At 35.2% G+C, this 21,799-nt stretch overlaps 2 protein-coding genes across 4 annotated transcripts; both read right to left on the minus strand.

Annotated features, from left to right (window-relative positions):
- Positions 1–4,011: 4,011 nt before the first annotated feature.
- Positions 4,012–12,910, minus strand: LOC117330548. 3 transcript variants are annotated; one of them, XM_033888938.1, is made up of 8 exons: positions 12,779–12,910; positions 11,680–11,768; positions 10,958–11,175; positions 10,654–10,716; positions 10,403–10,451; positions 9,475–9,642; positions 6,318–6,513; positions 4,012–5,800 (listed from the first exon to the last, which is right to left on the minus strand). In XM_033888938.1, coding segments are annotated over exons 2-8 (768 nt in total). In that variant the 5' UTR covers positions 11,753–11,768; positions 12,779–12,910; the 3' UTR covers positions 4,012–5,799. The 3 variants fall into 3 exon arrangements, with proteins under 3 accessions (XP_033744829.1, XP_033744830.1, XP_033744832.1); XM_033888939.1 differs by having other exon boundaries at positions 12,795–12,827; XM_033888941.1 differs by lacking the exon at positions 12,779–12,910 and adding an exon at positions 12,463–12,742.
- A 4,347-nt stretch (positions 12,911–17,257) lies between these two features.
- LOC117330549 lies at positions 17,258–21,776 on the minus strand. The gene is made up of 5 exons (XM_033888942.1): positions 21,708–21,776; positions 21,420–21,469; positions 19,873–20,073; positions 19,558–19,602; positions 17,258–18,686 (listed from the first exon to the last, which is right to left on the minus strand). Exons 2-5 carry the CDS (start codon positions 21,433–21,435, stop codon positions 18,010–18,012), a joined length of 939 nt encoding a protein of 312 aa, XP_033744833.1. The 5' UTR covers positions 21,436–21,469; positions 21,708–21,776; the 3' UTR covers positions 17,258–18,009.
- Positions 21,777–21,799: the final 23 nt, after the last annotated feature.

Genomic DNA, 21,799 nt, shown 5'->3' on the forward strand with positions numbered 1-21,799 from the left:
TTTGTTTCTACTGAGTATATCTCTTTTTTAAAAGATTTACAGATAAAATGGAATATGTAATAATTCACTAAATTTTGTTTTACAATAAAATCAGCCGAGCTACTCTTCGTTTTCGTTTGTTTTTTTTTTTTTGTTTTTTTTTATAAACATTATTATTATGTATATTTAAAATACTGATTCTAATTACCTGTACCAGGATAGTATCGTACATTTACATTCGGTTTCAATTTCCACCACTCATTTATATGATTCTTCCGTAAGACGTATATTTGTGCGGATCCTTTATGATATGGTCGACAGTTCTTATAAAGAATTATTTCCCAGTTCGTGACTAAATCTCATCACTCTGACACGTGCGTTTCTGATGTTGGACACGGTAGTTATTTTGTTTACACAAACAATAAATACCGAGAAGTAAACGCCTTTTCAATTCTTATCATATATGGTTTTTAGTTCCCTCTTCCTTTAATAATTTTTTTCAGACAGTATCACTGCTCGCGGCCATGGCCACCTTTCCCACGCCTTCCCTAGTATGGCTTTTTGTTATTAGAACAATCAAGTTAAAGCCCTAATACACAACGCACCGGTAAAATAAACAAGAAATTAAGAATCCGTGAAAACAAAAACAAACAAACAAAACCACACAAACAAAAATTAAACAGATAAATTTTAAGAGTACTACGAACCGTCACAGATTAAGGTGCATATGCCCCGATGATCTCTGCTGTATCTCCAACGTAGAAGAGTTCTAACCTGTTTCTCGTTTTACTATCACGGACATGTTTCCACATTTTGCAAGAAGTGTAATATACAAAGGAACAAACTTTACTACAGGTTTCAAAAACAAACAACAATACAGCTCACTCCTGGGATTCGATGTTTCTGTAACATTAATGGAAATAATTTCAAAACATTTTCAAAAGACATTTAATCTATCGCAAACAAAAGGTCTTTTGGTAACTTTGACCTCAAAACTAACCAGATATTGAGGTCAATTTCACATATTTCTTTATTTGAATATAGAGAAAAATCAAATAAAAACAAGTACTAATTGTAATGGGAAACCATTACAGAAGTCCCCCAAACGCCCCCGCAGTCGTACCATTATGTTCGGCATCTCTCAATATCCCTTTATACCAAATTTCATTGAAATCGAACAGCATCTAAATTTCGACCAATCAGAAGCCTCCGTATGGTTGCTATGGCAACGAAACCCATTCAGTTGATTTTGCAGTGCCCTAATACCCCTACATACCAATTTCATCAAAATCAGACAATATGTAAATTCAGACCAATCAGAGGCCAGGAAATGGCGGCCATTTTGTTAAAAAGTGAAAGTGAGGTAACGACTGTGGCCGGTGACCCATGATCATGTACTTACATACCAAATTTCATCAAAATCAGACAATATGTAAATTCAGACCAACCAGAGGCAAGGAAATGGCGGCCATTTTGTTAAAAAGTGAAAGTGAGGTTATGAGAGTGGCCGGTGTCCCATGATGTACCTACATACCAAATTCATGAAAATCGGACAATATCTAAATTTCGACCAATCAGAGGTCTCCACTTCGTTTCCATGGTAACACAGGTTTTCGAAAGTGGTACCATTGTGTTATCCTTCCCTCAAAACCCCTATATACCAATTTTCGCTCAAATCGGACAATATCTAAATTTCAGCCAATCAGAAGCTTTGCTATGGTGGCCATTTTGTTTAAACACCCCTATACTCGTCCAAAGTTTCATTAGAATCCGACAAATAGTTTTCGAGAAAATGGCCGGGAAACTTTTTTTTTATTAATATAGTCTTCCTTGTTGCAACAACAAGTGTTATTAACGTAAAATGTATGACTAATATAAATACAGCTGGAAAATAAATCAAAATCGAGGGATATGGTCTCGAGGAAGATGGAATGTCTCAAACCACGTCTTTACACATTGTACCTGCACCGTACAATAAATAAAACATTCATGTTGTTGTTGTTGTTGTTGTTGTTGTTCGGCAACACTTTTCAAAAAAGATAAATATTTTTAGAGACTTAGGGTGGTCGGGTGGGACAGTGATAGCACTATACTAGACAGTTTCTTTCACTTATAGGGCCGGGGTTGGATTTCGTGGTAATAGCTGGCCCAAGAAGAGAGATTGATATAAGATGCTATTACTTGTTTCGCGATTGTTGTAAAATAACTTACGTTTACATTTTTACATACTCGTGGAAAAAACATCAAAATCACAAAGGATACACATGAGTGTATGAAACCTTAAATATCTAAGATGATACATCTCTGTGACTCACACAATTGAATGAAACTCAAAATGTTTTAAATATGTTTCAATTCCGTACTATTCTGAAAATTTGGACAGACATAAGCTGGAAATTATATGCATATGTACAATGTATATAGCGGGGTTTGATGACAACTTTATAATTCAAGAAGCTACATGTATCTAAGGCGGACTAATTCACTGGTTAACTAATCCACTTAACGGCAACAGTATACATAAGTATACACACTGTACATCTATTGTCAAAATCTTAATTGTTACACCCGCAGGAACACATTGTGTGTATTATCGTGACAAAATGTGGTTGATTGATCTTTAAGATGATTTTGATCACGCAGTTGTTATTCTTTAGTAAAAATGTCTTTCTTAAAACAATTCTGACAACAAAACAAGAATGACGAGACTAGAACACGAGATAATTGAACTAGGACTGTTGCCAGAATGTCTTATAAAACCAACCCACTACTTCCAAATAAGTAGGCATGCATAGGTCACAAGAATTCAAAACACATGAGGGCTGGCTATATCAACATAAACTTCAAAATGTTTGGATGAAAACTTTAATTAATTGTCCGACAAGCTTCTGTCTACCATTATAGTAAAATGGACAACGCTGCGCGCGCGCGCGCGCACCCACACACACACACACACACACACACACCCTCGCACACAAATGAAAAATATGACACACTTACAAATAAATGCGAAGCAGCATAACTGTAAGTTGGGATGGTAGAAGGGAAATAACTGAGATAAAATATAGACAGAGACAACAAATATGAGTAGATTCCCAAAATATGGATTAAAACCTGAATAAACCATTAGTCCGGACAAGATTCTGTCTACATTTATGGCTTGGGGCAGAAATGCTATGAAAATGGCAGATCAAAATAATAATAACAATAGATAACAAAAATACCGTTAGTGTGTAATAACCATATCCACAAAGTTTTGATGAAAACTGCAATTGTCCCGTATGAAAAAACCCCTGACAATCCAGTATAATAGACTGCAGGTGTGAATGTGATAAGGAAAGCTTGTATTTCATAGTATCATAAGGTTCCCAGGTAAGCTCGCGTGCTATCGACTTTGAGTTATTATGTGAAATTGTGCTGTTCTCTTTATAAGTACATAACCTTTTCATGTAAAATGATTTGATCTTTGGTGATCATTTCAATGCTGTTGTTTGTATCTTTCTTTCTTTGTATGTGGCTAAATAACACCCAGTGTTATTGTCATACGAGGAAGGTTCGAGAAATTGAAGAAAACAAAGCACACATAAAAAGGAAACATAAAAGAAACAATTAAGAAACATAAAAACAATAAGATTATGGTCAATTCAGGTATTGTAATGGGGGACAGTGGATCAGTTTTGATTTCTTCAATGGCCCTCTTCCTCTAAGGAAAAGTCAGGTTCTGCAGGGGTCCCACTTTTAGCCTACAATCGATATACAGTGGGATAAGGATATATTTAACGAGCTCTAAAATACCCCCACTGATTAGTAGACTTCAGTCAAATAACTCCACGACCTGCATGTGCCATAATTAGTCGCCACTTACGGCATCTTTCTCCGTTATAGTTCGGATTGACCATCTACTCATTGCTACAATGTAACTCTACTTTAATTCAGCTTGTTCAATGACATGTCTAAATCTCCAAAGTTCGTTTTGTACAATGTGTTATGTTTATGATGAACACGTAGACATGAATTTATAACAGAGATGCATTTTCTTTTTGAAATATTTTATTAACAAAATGTATTTGGAGATGTTTTATGTTTTAAGGTAACAAAATAATATCACACATGCATTTGCCATGACTACTACATCGAGACAGCGTGTCCATCAATAACATGTTTACTTACATAGAGACGGAAGTTACATCAATGACAAGTATATACTAACATGGAAACGGAAGTTACATCAATAATATGTGTACTAACATAGAGATGGAAGTTACATCTATAATATGTTTTACATAGAGACGGAAGTTACATCAATAATATGTGTACTAACATAGAGACGGAAGTTACATCAATAATATGTTCTTACATAGAAACGGAAGTTACATCAATAATATGTGTTCTTACATAGAAACGGAAGTTACATCAATAATATGTTCTTACATAGAGACGGAAGTTACATCTATAATATGTTTTACATAGAGACGGAAGTTACATCAATAATATATGTTCTTACATAGAAACGGAAGTTACATCAATAATATGTGTTCTTACATAGAAACGGAAGTTACATCAATAACATGTTTACTTACATAGAAACGGAAGTTATATCAATAACATGTACTTACATAAAGATGGAATGAATAACATACTTGATGAGCACATACATTGTCACACATAAAACTTTTGCATTTATCCTCCCACCAATTTCATTAATGTTCTTAACCGAAGAAAATTAGTTTTCGAAAATTTTCCATCGGATAATATTTTTGGATTTAAGTGGGAAGTCTTTATTTAGAATCTTTCCTTAGATTCAAAATTGCTTAAGTTTAAGATAAATTCCAAACTCGCAAAGGCGAATATTTGTTGCGTGGATCAAATCTAATTATTTAGAATAGTACACACACGGAGGTATTCTATAGAGAAGACAAGAAACCTGAGTATTTGATAAGGGTTTTATAAACATGCTGAAGACGCCACCAAAATACCTCAATATCTATCTTCTAATCACTCTGATACGTATCATCGTATGAATAGGAAATATCGATTGTTCACACATACAATAGAAAGTAAGGAATGGATAGGGTATAGAACATGGATTTCCATTTGTTTTCGTCTAACCGTCAGTTGTCATTTTGATTAGCCTATCATTGGACGGAGAAAAAACAAAGGGAGGTAACTCTGATAGATCAGAATGCGACATACAATCGGACAAATTCTCAATTACTACAAATCAAATGACTCGGGCAACACCAACAATGACGATAAAAAAAAATCATGAAATAATGACATAAAGCCTGTTTTGAATTAAATTAATGAGTTCAGCTATCAAAATTGCCATTTTCATTGGATTTATAGACATTGGTTTTAAGCACAACGAAGTGAAACAGCAAATGAAACAAAAACATTATTTGATTTTCTTCGTTAACACTTTCAGGAGGTTACATATTTTGAAAACGGTTTGACATCATTTTACCAGGAATACTACTTTCGAGACATTGAAATTAAATCAGTATTTTGCCATTGTATGAGTTATACGTTTTGATGTCAGTATGTAAAATATTGTTTGATGACTCGCGTTAAAAGCAAATTTTCCGTAAAGAAAACAACAACAAAACTAGTTCTACAAGAAACAACGTTCTCCTATTTCAGCATTGTCCTGTTGGTAAAGTATTAGATTAAGAATCTATGTCCATGGTCCAGAACAATGTCGCCATGCTCCTTAATTCATCCAATCACAGTTTGGTCTAACACCATCCGGGCACTAGTCTGGTAATATACATCTTCCGTTCGTTGCTTTCTTTGGCACATTATGCAGACTTCACAAAAATATCTGAAAAAACAGAATATAGAAACCAACTTATATATAAAAAAAAAAAAGGGGGGGGGGGGGGGCATTGTGCTGTTAGGACCTACCTAGTGGACCTGTTCATGCGTGTTATTAGAAGAAAAATGTCAAAGACATATATCGTTAAAATTACAGCGAATACAGCCAGGTATCAACAGTGTTGGTGCTAGGAAAATTACAGTGAATACCAAAAATATAATGTTTTAAGACTTCGTTTTGGATCAATACTGTTAATAATATTCATCATTTTACATCAATATATACAACTATATGAATCGACTGAGACAACTTTATGATCATATCAATTAATACTCTATAACAATTATTTTAGCGCACTCAGAAGCACATTATCAAAATTTAACAATTATGCACACACGATATTCTCCACAGACAGCAATATACATGTAGGAACTGCCAATAGCCAATCACAATTCAGCGCCGTGAATTTGACCAGCGTTAAAATGATTACCACTAAAATATCTAAATCTACAAAACTACTAACCAGTTCTTGTAATCAAAGCCGTCGTTCACTATCCCGTGTTTCTCGTTGATGGTGAGATAATGAGCGCCACCATTGTACTGCTCAGTTGTACCATACCGGGGAGGAGGACTAGGGTTGTCTCCCCTTCCATTGTTGTTGTCAGTCTCTGACTGGAGGTTTGCAAAGCTAGCTGCAACAGCTGCACGCTCCTTACGAGCTAAAAAATATGAAGTGATCTTAAGCCCCGGTTTCGTCAACGTGATATTCCTTAACTTATTTTTTCAATAGGAATGCATTATTAGATTTAAGGGGAAAATCTTATGAAAGAACTCTTATTAAATTCTGTGACGCTTTCCTATGGAAAATTTAAGTTCAGGAATTTCCTTAAGTTAAAGAACATTGATGAAACTGGGGCCAGGTTTCATGTGACTTATAACATCTCGAAATGGAATGTTACACGGTAACATGTGACGTGTGCACGTGCTATTTTTACATATGTTGTCTTTGAATAAAATATGCAATACATCATATATATTATTAGTACTGTTAGTATTTGTTAGTTATTCATTCAAAGGATAAACATGATACTATTTTAATATGTCTGATAATGTAATTGATTTCACATGACAACGTGTATCTTTATCTATTTCATATTTCTTCAGGTAAAAGTAATAAAAAGATATCCCGTTGCTTTTTGAGATAAAACAAATCGTATTTATTGGTTATGAAAAGTTTCCCAATACCAACTGGAATACATTACTTTACAAAAACAACGGAATAATTATATTGAAGTTATATAGATACTAATTCAAAGCATTCTTCAGTAAAGTTTTATTTCATTACACATTTTTTTGTATATATTCAATTTTTATCATGAATTTAATTAATCTCAAAAGCAGTTTTGGTTTTCTCATTAATCAAATGAACAGCTTAGTATACAAAAAGCTGATAACAACCACTACAAACATCCAAATTGTCAATCAGGTCTGATTGTGAGCCATTTTAGGATTTTTAACTTTTCTAATAACGCCATGTTCTGTAATTGTTACAAACTAGTTTGATTATTGATTGATCCAGTTGATTGATTTTCATTAGTAGTAAGCATGTTAATAGTGACACAGAGTGTTTTGTGAACAGAAGCGTGCTGACATAATGCTGTAAACCATCCTGAATCCTATAAATATCTATGACACACTGAACTGAAACAAACAAGCTATGTTAGCTGTATCAGAATCCCTAACCGAATATCTGGATTAATTACTTCTTCACACTAACCGAGATATACAATTCACTTAACCCACCATGTCCACTTGATTTTCAATAAATACCCACTGAAGGAAACCTTATTGATATAATATCGATATAACATATATTCAGTCGATTGTTCATGCCATACTTAACCATACAACAACTAAATGTACCTCCATGTCTAATAAAATGACATGACAGCTACGGACTCCGTTGGACTGTTGAGTAGCTGTCGCTTCTGGAAGGATACACACAACGAACTTAGGTTAGCTACATGTTGATATGACACAGATATCTAATCCAGGATTCGTCCACGACTCAATCATTAGGATATCACCAACTAGCTGTCATGTACGGCTATCCTATCGCTGTGACAAATTTACATTTGTTTAGACACTCATTTTGCAGTAAAACCCTTTGTGACCATTTGCCACATTGAAATACATCTCTCTTTTTTTGTTTATCTATTTAGTACAACCGCTGCACATTTAACACAAATCACTGTCCTTTTTGGTACAAACAACTCAAACTGTTAATGGCTGAGAACAATATGTGAAACTTAAACATCTACCCATTTAATATAACAAAACAAAAAACAAACAAAAACAAAAAACAAACAAACAAACAAACAAACAAACAGAAAATAGCGATGTAACGTCAACTCCACCCCGATAAAATGACAGCTTAATACAAACAAGATTTGCATGAAGACACTGTGGAATTGTGTTCCTGAAGAGTAAGCGTCTTTCCACACGAACAACTGTGATTTTTATGACAACTCTCCATTTATAACTGTCTATCCAATTTTACCACCAATACTGGTAGCACGAACAATGGTCCATCCAATACCAATGCTTTTTTTTTTTTACAATACTGTTTTTGACAAGAACAACTTCAAACCGTCCTATCTAACAAAAAGCACATCTTCCCACTCCCTGAAAACTAGCACTATCAACTAGCATTTGGTTTGTTCACACTACAGAGGGGTTTGTTAGTACTAACCACATGCTGGGTTACTCCACACAACGTCTGTGCCTGGTTCATATAAGTAGGTGTCTTTATATTCTGTAAACGGTGCGTACATAGGGTGTTAGTAGTAACTACAGCCAGGAAGCTTATAAATACACAAAACAGCATATAAAAAGATAGTACTGCCATTTATGTTTTTTCATCTTTCCGCAGAATTCGTTTAAAATAGAACCCTTCAACCATAAAAAGATTGTTTAGAAAAAAAATACGAGTATGCAAACAAAATCTACCCTGTAATGGTATGCAATACATATTAAATAGTATGTATTATCTTTTTTTGTGTTTATATATGGAATACTATTTTAGCATTGAATTGTAACCAGATTCTAATACATATACAGTCGATTATACTAGCCCTAACGGACGACATTCTATTTATCTGTCGCCCAAATTGTATTCTTATCGATTGTATGCTTGCATCTGGTTACATTTAAATTCCAATATGAACGTTTACTCGAGGTCAATTTCAAAGGTAGTCTAGCTGTTTAATCTTGTAAACGAAAATTCTTGTGGGTCGATTCTTTTTAAGAACTGTTGATCGACAAAACTTTATTCAATCTCATGAATACTGCTTGAATAACAAAACTGCATGTACAAAGGACTTAAAATGTCTCAAAACGTAAAACAAAACAACGTCATAAAGCATATACAGTGTATTAATAATAAAGCGTAAACTGCAACATGAGTTATATAAGTGTGTGAAAGACCACAACAAGTAGACAATTAGTTGAACATACGATACAATACCTTAAAAATATAAATACACAAGACAAAGATATGATACGTTAATATTTCTAATAGATTCATAATGTCATCGATCTTGATATATGAAGTACTACATTTTCATTACAAAATATCACAACATTATAACTATACGAGTAAAGCGGAAGTGACGTCATACCATGATGGATTCGTTGTCGCCAGCGCCTGATGACAAAGATAAAGGCGGTGATGACGCAGACGATAGCCCCAATAAGTAAGGTAGGGAACAGATACTTGTGTGGTAGTGGCTTGTATCTCTTTGTTGTTGAGGGGGGTTCAGTGGTGGTTGGGATCGCTTTGGAAAACTCTACAAAAGAACAATGTCGATAAATTCAACTTTCTTTACACTATGGTTTATTTTAATCTGAAAACAAAAACAAGAATGAGGACTCAACTTCATGGTGAATCAGTTATTATATTACCCCCAATACCACATTGATGAAATAACGAGGCTAACGCAAATCCCCTTCTAAATTTTAACGACAGGCGATTTTGGATTTTTTGACACCCTTCTGGGCAACTTTATCGATTAGCATTACTAGCGAGCCCTAGAAGGAAGAGACGGCTGTATAATGCAGTTATTTATATATTAATTAACTCATTTCTAGAGATGCTACAAAAATTATATATGTTATGTGCAATCTTTTGTACCATAGCCGATCCATTAAAGATATATTACGCTGTTCGAGTGATACTTTGTCTTGCAGTGGTGAACTGTCATACTGTGATGTGTTGTCTTAACGTTGTTTTTTCTTACAGTGTTGTTTTTTCTTACAGTGTTGTGTTGTTTTACAGTGTTGTCTTACAGTGATAAATTGACTTACAGTGTTGTTTTGTCTAACAGTGTTGTTTTGTCTTACAGTGTTGTTTTGTCTAACAGTGTTGTTTTGTTTTATAGTGCTGTGTTGTTTTAAATTGTTGTGTTGTTTTACAGTGTTGTCTTACAGTAATAAATTGACTCCAAGTGTTGTTTTGTCTTACAGTGATATATTGTTAAACAGTGAAATAGCTTTATATGAACTTACAAAAATCTATTGAGTACCTATCTACATGTTTACTGTACCTACCTGTAACCTTGCCATTGCATATATTACATGTATCGCACTGGGGTTGTATCTGGAAAGAAAAAAACAACAAATCTTTGAATCTTTGGGACTAGAACATGGCTTTTATGGTCCATCGAAAATCAGTGTCATTAAGGGCCAAAATTATAGTGGCTGTTTAGGAACGTCTTCGTAAGTCATGAAACACGCGATATAGATTAATTGGCACGTCTAGCACTAGACACAGCACGTGTATATAATTTTGTCATACTTACCGTTACAGTGTACCTTTTGCCAGCTGCAAGTGTGCTTATTCCGAAAGCCAAACTGCAAATATTCTGTTGGTTTAAAGAAAGTATATGCGTACAGATTCAAGTCTTACTTAAAAACATAATCAAAAATACTTTATCAATTTTTTTTTTGTAAAATGAACTGAATTGTGGTATTTGTCGATATCCATCTCTATATTGCACATTTTTAGACCGATTTCGATCTGTCCAATTTTCTTTTAAGGATAATAAGGTACCAAAACGTTATTTCTAAAACTTGCTACACCAGGATTTGCTATGTGACACTTACGTCCACTGTGCAGTTCAATTCTTGTGATACAGAATTGTCAACAGTCAGCCCGAACTTGACGAGATCAGCATTGGAGATGACGTCCACTCCAGGAGTCGGGGTGGCATTGCTGGCCAACCAGCAGTTCCCAAAATCTAATACCACAGTACAGGAATCACCCTGGACAGCTGTAGACTGAACTGACCAACAACTGCAGAACTCAATGACAGTTACATTACCTGTAAATATACAGAAAATACAGACTGGTCTGTCCAACTGTAGAAGTCATTTATCACAATGATATCCTATGCTTTATTTACCAAAGGTTTCAAAAGATGTTTATGATAAAACGAGTAACTTTTTTCATGAAGGTGGAAATTCGTTTTATCGAACACAATAACAATAGGAAACGAAATTTAGACTAGGCGCACTGAAAGGGTAGGTAAGGTAAGATAAGGTAATAGGAAGTTCTCAACATGAGAATATCCATAAGAAATCCTACCGTTTACACGTGGAAAGAATTAGACTCAAAAGTGTTACAATTTCTTAGCTAAATATAGAAAACCATAATGTTTTCTCAACACCAAAAAAAATGATGCTTATGCGAAAATATTTCGTCGGTCATTTACCAACTTTCATGTCACAAAAGTGTGTACGTGATATTCGAAGAGGTAAACAAAAGATCAAATATAAAAAATAAAGACGTGTTAATTATCAATACATTTTATGATCTATTTACTTACTATTAGAAGAATTGACAGTTCCGACTAAAATACAAGACAATGTCACGAACCAGAAGCTCCATACTACAGCCATGGCCGGTAATCAGGTGCTGAAAGATCAGACAATGTGCACTAAAGCTGGATATACAAATGTACAGGTTATACCAATAAGTTCATTATATTGACAAATACCCATGTGAACACTGCGTGACTTATCACGTCACAATTTCTTACAATAAAATGCCATCAATACATGGATGAATAATATGTTCCCTTTGGTCTACTATTATTGTTCCGACTCGGTGTGTGAAAACTGTTGGTGTGGCCATTGAAACCCTATGTGAATAATAGAGAAATACTTCAGCAATTGATTAAGTTTTCATACATTACGTAAAGGCTGAAGTTTAAAATGTTGTCGTCTGGTTTAACGTTTTAGTATATAGTCTATGTGTCCCTTTTCTCTGATTTAATTATGAATATGCGTTATACGGTTTTACATTCGTTCTCAGGAAACAGACATTATATATCTTCAATGCGCGTGTGAAACGTTGCAAATGCAATGAGCAGATAAAGCAAAGCTAAAAAGCTAAGAAAGTGGCATATAATATTTGTTGAACTTTTCTCCTCCATAAGATATATACAAACTATAGAACGATGACATGCAGGTATACTAGATATAAACAAATTTATTAGGGGGACTTACTTATTACTCTTGCACTTACTCTTAATCTTGTAAGTAAAGCACAAAAACATAGTTTTTAGTTTGAAATTGCAATTTTTTTAAATTTTACATGCACTACTTACTTGATTTAACTCGATAATGAAGTTCGATAGATACATATACACACAGAGACAGACACGGACTATGACGTCATCATAAGATATAAAGACAGGGACAAACTGACCCCATTATTGAATTTTTGTCTTCGAGCAAACATATTCTACCACTAGATTGCAAAAACAAAGATGGCGTCTTTTCCGAATATATTGTAAACAACTGTGTTAAAGTGACCATTAATAATTCGTACACAAATAATGGACTTGACATCTGCACATATTCGTCGCCTTAAATTAGAATACGATTTACATAAAGTATTGGCAATAAAACTTCTCTTCTTACCTTGGCAGATGCGTACCTATCGATTCACTATATCACAAACTACATGTCTCCAAAACTGAACCATGCACAATATATACACACATTCAGTGCCAATACACCACAACAGTCTATAAAAGCTTATATCAATATATATAATGACTCGTTTCGCTAGGTCTATTGTAGGCGAACAATGCACCACGGGATATTTAATCTTCGAAATAAAGTTCTCTGACGTATGTATGCTCATTCAACCTTGGATTCTATAAATAAAACAAACCAAACACAATCATCGGAACATTTAAGTGTCTACCTGTGTCGAGAACATGGTAGATATAACGGTATACCTGTAGTTGACAATCCCATGTGGAGTTAAAGCTATAACTCGTGTAGAGTCATATACATTCGGGTCATATTTATTTTATGCATACACTATACACAAATCAATAAAATAGTAAAATAATTTGTTAAATGTCAGAATTACCCATTTCTGTTGTCTCGTTCAAATATATTCGATACTACATTTAACTTTTCATACTGGATTAAGAAAAATAACAACAACAATACATTATCAACGCTGGTAAAAGCCGTAAATTTACAGTTCCTACCAATGTTGATCATATATCATTGGCATAGTTGAGATGTAGTCAGCATTCTTCTGTTCAGTAGATTAACTAATATAATATTCCTTTCATATTTGTACATTCCATTACTGTTCACATCTGAACAAAGATATCGTAAAATAAGTATCATCATCAGCACCAAGTTTGCAAATTATGGTTCTTCCTTTAAATATAACAATGTTTGAAGTACTATATGGAAAAATTGCCAAGAAAATTAATAGCTTATTTTAATTGATTCTGGATAGAAAATGGGTATAGGCTGACATAACATTTCTATGTAATACTTATTTGATGTATTTCCTTCCTCAACCCTTAACCTCTGCTGCCTTACCTTTTCGGGGTGTAATGTGTGTACCACATAACAGAGAAGTTTTGATATAGTATCAAATAAAGATTAAAGAAAGGATTTTGGATCCATATACAAACAATATCTATGTTCTCGGTAAATTGATATCTTTATTAATAACTCAATATACACTGTACTTCAACTATGACTTAACACATCTAGGACACACTCCCTTAATATGGCCTCCTCATTCAGGAATTTGCTGATTTAAAAGCTGTTACATAACAATATGATGATATATTGACTGATATAAACTCTAATATACATACTCGTTCTGTATTCCTAAATTGTGATAAGTTTCTTGAAGTAAATATTTAAGACACACAATTCAACTAAATACACAACTTTAGCAATTGCCTCTATCATGATAACATCAGTGCAGCTGACATCATATTAAGAAATTATCTAAAACCATTCCGACTTCTCATCTTGCAGATATATTGAAAGCTAATTTTATGCTGCATTTGCCTTTGATATTGCCTCCCTCCATAATATTAGAAATATTGACCATGATGAAACAAATAGTTCTGTGTTGAAGGACATCACTCATGTACAGAAAGAACACAAAGGAAGCCTGAATAATATGTATCGTTTGAACATGTACATGCTTATACACTACATATCAACAGTCATATCTAGCCATTTAAAGTAGAAAAGACATCACGATATTATGATTTCACGAATGACAGCGTTTTTTCAGTCAAATAGATAAAACGCTGCTATGTGGATCACATATAACACAAAATAATGCTAATCCTGAGCTCGCCTAACTCGACTATACAAAACATTGGAATCTGATCTCGTGCTTTTATTATATAATGTCACATTCATACACATTTCATCTGAGAGACTGGGGATCCTATTGTATTATCAATTTATAAATGTTATCAAATTTTACCATTTATTGATAATATAAAGCATAAACATGCATTCCCTCATAGGGGTTGTTATATCATACATTGTATGATAACTTGACATTTGGGTGAAAAACAAAATTTGAGACGCCACGACATCTAGATCTCCAACACTAGAATAAGAGGCATAGTGACAATTGTCACAAAACCTTGATCACATACATGTAATTACAATATATAACTTTCCTTTGGACATCAACCTGCACCTCTCTTGTGTTGATATTCTATCATTCTCTATTTTTCACTTTTTTTATCCATGTTTCGTCATTAATTCAGAACTCATTTGTCATTGAATTTTAATCTCTCATCTCACATAAATGAAAAAAGTAAACATTCACGTCCTGTTGATTTTCTGTCCCCAAAATGTACGATGCCATGGGCATTGTCAGGCTAAACTATTTTCATTGTTTTTACTTTTGCTAATCATGATGGATTTTTGAATAAGTTCCTCCATGTTGTTAAGGACTATTATGTCTTCTTACCTACCAAACACAATTAGTTATATTGTACTATGAAAGCATGCCCAACAGAGTAATCGATAATACTCACCGCTTTAGGATTAGGATAACAGATTTAGAAAAAAACATAACGAAGAGTAAGAGTATATGAAAGATACAGTTTTATTAAAAACCTCATTTTGACACAGCAATGCACACCTTTTTGTCAAAAATTGAATTCTGTTGAGTGAAGATATAGGAATTTGATAAGAAAAAAAAGGATTAATTATAACGATGAATGTACTATGATAAAACGGCTCGGTGCTAAGGGCATCAAACTGTTATGTATTGCATCAAGTAATTTGAAAGATATCGACTGGCACGTAGACTTACTAACGGTTGCTAAAACGCCTTTTGAAACCATATGATTTTTGTTAAAAAAATAAGAGAGAAACTAAAAATGATAAAAATAATGTAGATATATGGTACCAAAAATTATAAAAGATGCAATCCTGAGTAAAAAGGAGAAAAAAAGGAAAGACAGAATTTTTCATCAATATAAATTACCGGTCAAGGTTGTTTGTTGGTATATAAGTCCAAATAGATACAACTTTCATAATTTATTTTGTGAGTTTATAAAATAATTCATAGCATATAAATAAATATCTGAGCCAACAAATAATGAAAGATAATTAACGATACATGTATTAGAAACAATATTCCAATGTTATTATAACATATTTACATTTGCTCTACAGTTTCCCATTAATACCACGCTTAGAGTCACCATTGCCACCATAACTGACAGCAAGATGTATGGTGGGAATGGCAGCAAGATGTATGGTGAGAATGGCAGCAAGATGTATGGTGAGAATGGCAGCAAGATGTATGGTGGACATAGCAGCAAGGTGTATGGTGAGAATGGCAGCAAGATGTATGGTGGGAATGACAGCAAGATGTATGGTGGGAATGGCAGCAAGATGTATGGTGAGAATGGCAGCAAGATGTATGGTGAGAATGGCAGCAAGATGTATAGTGGGAATGGCAGCAAGATGTATGGTGGGAATGACAGCAAGATGTATGGTGGGAATGACAGCAAGATGTATGGTGGGAATGGCAGCAAGATGTATGGTGGACATAGCAGCAAGGTGTATGGTGGGAATGGCAGCAAGATGTATGGTGAGAATGGCAGCAAGATGTATGGTGGGAATGGCAGCAAGATGTATGGTGGGAATGGCAGCAAGATGTATGGTGGACATAGCAGCAAGGTGTATGGTGGGAATGGCAGCAAGATGTATGGTGAGAATGGCAGCAAGATGTATGGTGGGAATGGCAGCAAGATGTATGGTGGACATAGCAGCAAGGTGTATGGTGGGAATGGCAGCAAGATGTATGGTGGGAATGGCAGATAGATGTATGGTGAGAATGGCAGCAAGATGTATGGTGGGAATGGCAGCAAGATGTATGGTGGGAATAGCAGCAAGATGTATGGTGGGAATGGCAGCAAGATGTATGGTGGGAATGGCAGCAAGATGTATGGTGGGAATGGCAGCAAGATGTATGGTGGGAATGGCAGCAAGATGTATGGTGGGAATGGCAGCAAGATGTATGGTGGGAATGGCAGCAAGATGTATGGTGGGAATGACAGCAAGATGTATGGTGGGAATGGCAGCAAGATGTATGGGGGAATGGCAGCAAGATGTATGGTGGGAATGGCAGCAAGATGTATGGTGGGAATGACAGCAAGATGTATGGTGGGAATGACAGCAAGATGTATGGTGGGAATGGCAGCAAGATGTATGGTGGGAATGACAGCAAGATGTATGGTGGGAATGGCAGCAAGATGTATGGTGGACATCGCAGCAAGGTGTATGGTGGGAATGACAGCAAGATGTATGGTGGGAATGGCAGCAAGGTGTATGGTGGGAATGACAGCAAGATGTATGGTGGGAATGGCAGCAAGATGTATGGTGGGAATGGCAGCAAGATGTATGGTGGACATCGCAGCAAGGTGTATGGTGGGAATGACAGCAAGATGTATGGTGGGAATGGCAGCAAGGTGTATGGTGGGAATGGCAGCAAGATGTATGGTGGGAATGGCAGCAAGATGTATGGTGGGAATGACAGCAAGATGTATGGTGGGAATGGCAGCAAGATGTATGGTGGGAATGACAGCAAGATGTATGGTGGGAATGGCAGCAAGATGTATGGTGGGAATGGCAGCAAGATGTATGGTGGGAATGGCAGCAAGATGTATGGTGGGAATGGCAGCAAGATGTATGGTGGACATAGCAGCAAGGTGTATGGTGGGAATGGCAGCAAGATGTATGGTGAGAATGGCAGCAAGATGTATGGTGGGAATGGCAGCAAGATGTATGGTGGGAATGGCAGCAAGATGTATGGTGGGAATGGCAGCAAGATGTATGGTGGGAATGGCAGCAAGATGTATGGTGGGAATGGCAGCAAGATGTATGGTGGGAATGGCAGCAAGATGAATGGTGGGTAAATAACATGGGAACCCTTAACGGTTCCCATGGCATTTGCCCTACATGTAGTTTGCTGCCATATCGACTATAACAATATTAAGATCACTGTTCATTGCTTAAATAAAGACAGTACATTAATAACAGCGCTGTTTGACTTACACTTCGGTACATCTATAGTACTAGTGTTATTTGCCCAATATTATAATTCCACTCCATTGCTCTATACTATACCGCCAGTGGCAAGGCCCTGTTGGGGTGTACAATAAATGCGCCTCATGCTCTTTATTGAAAAGCAAAATTGCACGCCAATTGGTCAATAATCATGGTATTGTTTTCATAGGACTACAGGCCAACTTGTAGCATAACCAATATAATATTTGTTAATATTTCACAATCATAAAAATATCAATGATGACCACCACGAGAATGTTAATATTCATAACAACTTTCTATTCATAGTTGGAATTCCCATTTTGTTTACTTAATATCATATCTATTCGTCTTCTACGTTCTTCGGTGTTGCTTATGATGTCAAATAATATTGAATCCATAAGTTCCTTTAAGTGGTCGTCCCCCTCATCCAGAGAGCCAATACTGTATATCCTATATGATTGACTGGTAAACTTCTCCCGAACCGCAGTCAGAACATTACTCTGTTGTTTAATATCTTTAAAATTTACAAAATATAAAGAAGGGTTATTTCCAGAACCTTCATAATAACGAGTACGTATTGTTTTCAAAAGATTACTTTCAATTTGCCTCCAACTCGCTTCAGTCGTATTTTCACCGTGTACACATTCTGTTTTGTTGAACAGCAGTTCGTTCAATCTATCGCATAGGACAATGATTATCTTTGGAGAACTGGTTATTATATCTATTTCGTCAAAACAATTGATAAAATCCGGTTTCAAATATTTCACGTCTAACGCTTGCAGAGATTTAAGGATTTTAATCATACGTTGAACACGTGTATCCAAAGGACTTTCGTTCAAGTTAAACTCTTTCGGGAAATGAGGGTAGAAAACTCCAATGTTCATGGAATGTTGCCGGATTTGATGAGATTGAACGTCCGTTTCTGTGAGGGAGGATTCTGTAGAGCTAGGTTCTGATATCTGTATGGAATCACCTGAAACAAATAAAGAAACATGTGCATTTTTGCCAGTGAAATACAGATATTTATCAAACTAATAAAATCTATCTTTACTGCAGCGACGAGCAGTTACTTGAATGGTTCCCCGTTGAATCTAACATATATTTCACTTATATGATAGAGTATCGATATTTTTCACTCGTGCTTTGCAATCGTGAAATTATCGATATTCTGTCAAACTCGTGAAATATACAATGTATGTCATATTCAACGGGAAACAATTAAATATCCTATATATATGTGATGCCTAAAACCTTTATAATACATGCTTACATCATACATAAGAAAAATATGGAACACGTTGACCTATGAACCGAAATATATTGTTTTATTTATGCAAGACCATTCTTCATTTCAGTGTTTTGAGAAGTCATGTTGTCAAGTACTACTGAGTACTGCCCCCCGCCAGCGTGTTGACTTTTGACAGGTTATAATATCAGCAACAACTACTCCAATCAGTATTTCGAAAGGTAATGTAAGTCGTCAATGTTTTAACGGGGCACATCAGCAAAAACTAACACAGTCAGTATTTTAATGTAAAGTGCCATATCAGCCATAATGAGCATATCGGTCACAATAGTTTTACATTACCTTAAATGGCAATATGACTTATGACTCTTTCCAGTGTTTAAGAGGTTTCGCCATTAGGGATTACTCTTAATTTTAAATAAGTTTAACGGGGGTTTAGCGACCCTTATCGGACAGTGAACTATCTGGGTTTCAGAGACTAAACTGTATTGATTGCAAATAAAGGGGTACTTAATTCGTTCTTTTGATAAAGATAAACTGTCATTGGAACACTCAGAATCATATGACTCATATGTTATATATCTTAAATATTCCTTACCTGTACCGCCGTCATAGTTTCTTAGTAACGATTGTTGGCGATGATCTGCAGATAAATTAAAAATAAAAATATAGATACGAGATTTTTTTTTTTTTTTTTTTACAATAATTTTAATTTCAATATCCATCACTTAGGTTACGTCTATCATTATTTTCTGTAAATAAGTTCTTCATAAATATCTCGTTATGAAAAAAACTCTTCATCATATGACAAATCTTAATTCACTTTGTTGAAAGGTTTTTGAGCTGAATACAAATGAAAATATACCAGATATTCATTTTTTTTTTTCATATCATACACCTGCATTTGTAATACCTCTTTCTCCTATCCTGGTTCTGTAATTTCGACATGCTATCTTTAGAATGATGAAGAAAGCTATCAAGGTAACACAAGTGACAACGCCAGCCATGACCAGAAGGAGAGGTATGTGTGGTTTCTCGACGGGAGGAGGCTTTGCTTTGACGGGAACTATTTCAAGAGGGTGAATTTTATTGTCATTTCTGTAAGTTATGTAGCCTGGAAAGACAAAACTGAAAAATGTCAACGAACAAATGATAGATGTTAATCAAGAAAAAAATAGAAACATGACGACTGTCCGGTATATCATACTTTTCAGTTGCAAAGTTTTTTAATACAGTAGTTTGAATTCCTATACAACTTTTAAAATAAGGTTTACACTATGTTACCGACGGACAATAAGGACACATGTGACAGGCCGTGTACATGAACATGGATGCTGGGCCAGTTTTAACTGTCATAGTTTCTACGGCAGTCAAAGTGTAGATGAGAAACTCAGCAGGTCGTAGTAAAACGGAATGAACACGACAAAACGTGATAATGCGAAAAAGACAACAGCAAAAGGTTAAGGCGGTCTGTAGAGGTGGGATGGGAAACATTGTACTCCCAGGCATTTCACAATCTTTTCACGTTTTATCACGTTTTACCACATTCACGGTAGCTGCTCATTTTTGCCACGTTTTGTGATTATTTCAACGGCTAGATAGAGTACATGGTAGCCGTTTCGTCGCGTTTAATGACTTGGTCCGACGCATTACGTCCTTCTACAGACTGACACAACAGAGCTCCGAAGCATACCCTTCTATAGCCATGATAAGGGACCAAAGGGGAGCTTCATGTATTTCCACCTGGGGCACTTTGGCCTTTCATCTCCTTAACTGCTGCTTACTTTCCACACAGCAGCAATTTGCAAACAAGTAAAGAAATAATATTTATCTTGGACATTAATGATGTTGTCTCCTTAAAATCTACAATGCTTTCTTTTGCTTGAGATACCTTCTATTTTTAGAGCACATAAGTGCTCCTCATAAAAGTTGCCAGGCATCTAAGTTTCATCCGTAGAAAGCCTTGACAGAACGTGAGACGCTTGAGGGACACATCACAACGTGACGGGCCTGGAGAGACGTACTGGAATCCGTGATAGACCGTAGGCCGAACCGTAGTGTGGCTTTGACCCTCCGAGACTAAGCCCCTTGCTATCCCCCACAGGTGACGTGATAGACCATGATAAAACGCCACAACAAATAAAACTCGAACAAGGAAAGAAAATTTGCCAAAACCCCACGACCAATAGCGTTTCTGGGAAAACCGGATTGTCCTGGCCGTCGGGAACATAGCGTAAACATAACTTAAGTTATCAAAGGATTTTAAAACTTACCTATATTTATAGACAGGTGCTGTTCTAATTAGTGACAAATGACTGCTTCTCAATTGTCGCTGATCAGAAAATCAACTGTTTGTAATATGATAGAGAATCCTTTTGAAGTTTTCATGGATAAAAATGAATCAGTTTTCAGGAATCGATATATTTTTATATTTAAAATGCCTATATTTTGTTTGCTTACCTGTTTCTTTTCCCATGCAACTTTCGCAATATTTACAAATGGGAACTAATCTGTAAAATGAAAAACATAAAGAAAACAATTAATTTGTTTAAAAGTTTACGGAAAAATTCAATATATAGAATACTTATGTAGTTCAGTTATTTCAACAGACTTTCCCCGGTAACCGATATGTTAGTTTCAATTCAAGATTTTGATGTTAAAAAATGCACCCTTTGGCAATGTTTTAAAATACATATTAGTTTCGAGTTTCCAATTAATATGATTCAATATAAATATTACATATCTTACCTCCAAACTTGTGTTGCGGACCATTTTTATGGTAGTTGAACATCCTTTCTGTGAACAGGAAAAACAGATAATATCGACACGAACAAGAAACC

Source organism: Pecten maximus, chromosome 7, assembly GCF_902652985.1.
Source record: "Pecten maximus chromosome 7, xPecMax1.1, whole genome shotgun sequence".
Taxonomy (NCBI): domain Eukaryota; kingdom Metazoa; phylum Mollusca; class Bivalvia; order Pectinida; family Pectinidae; genus Pecten; species Pecten maximus.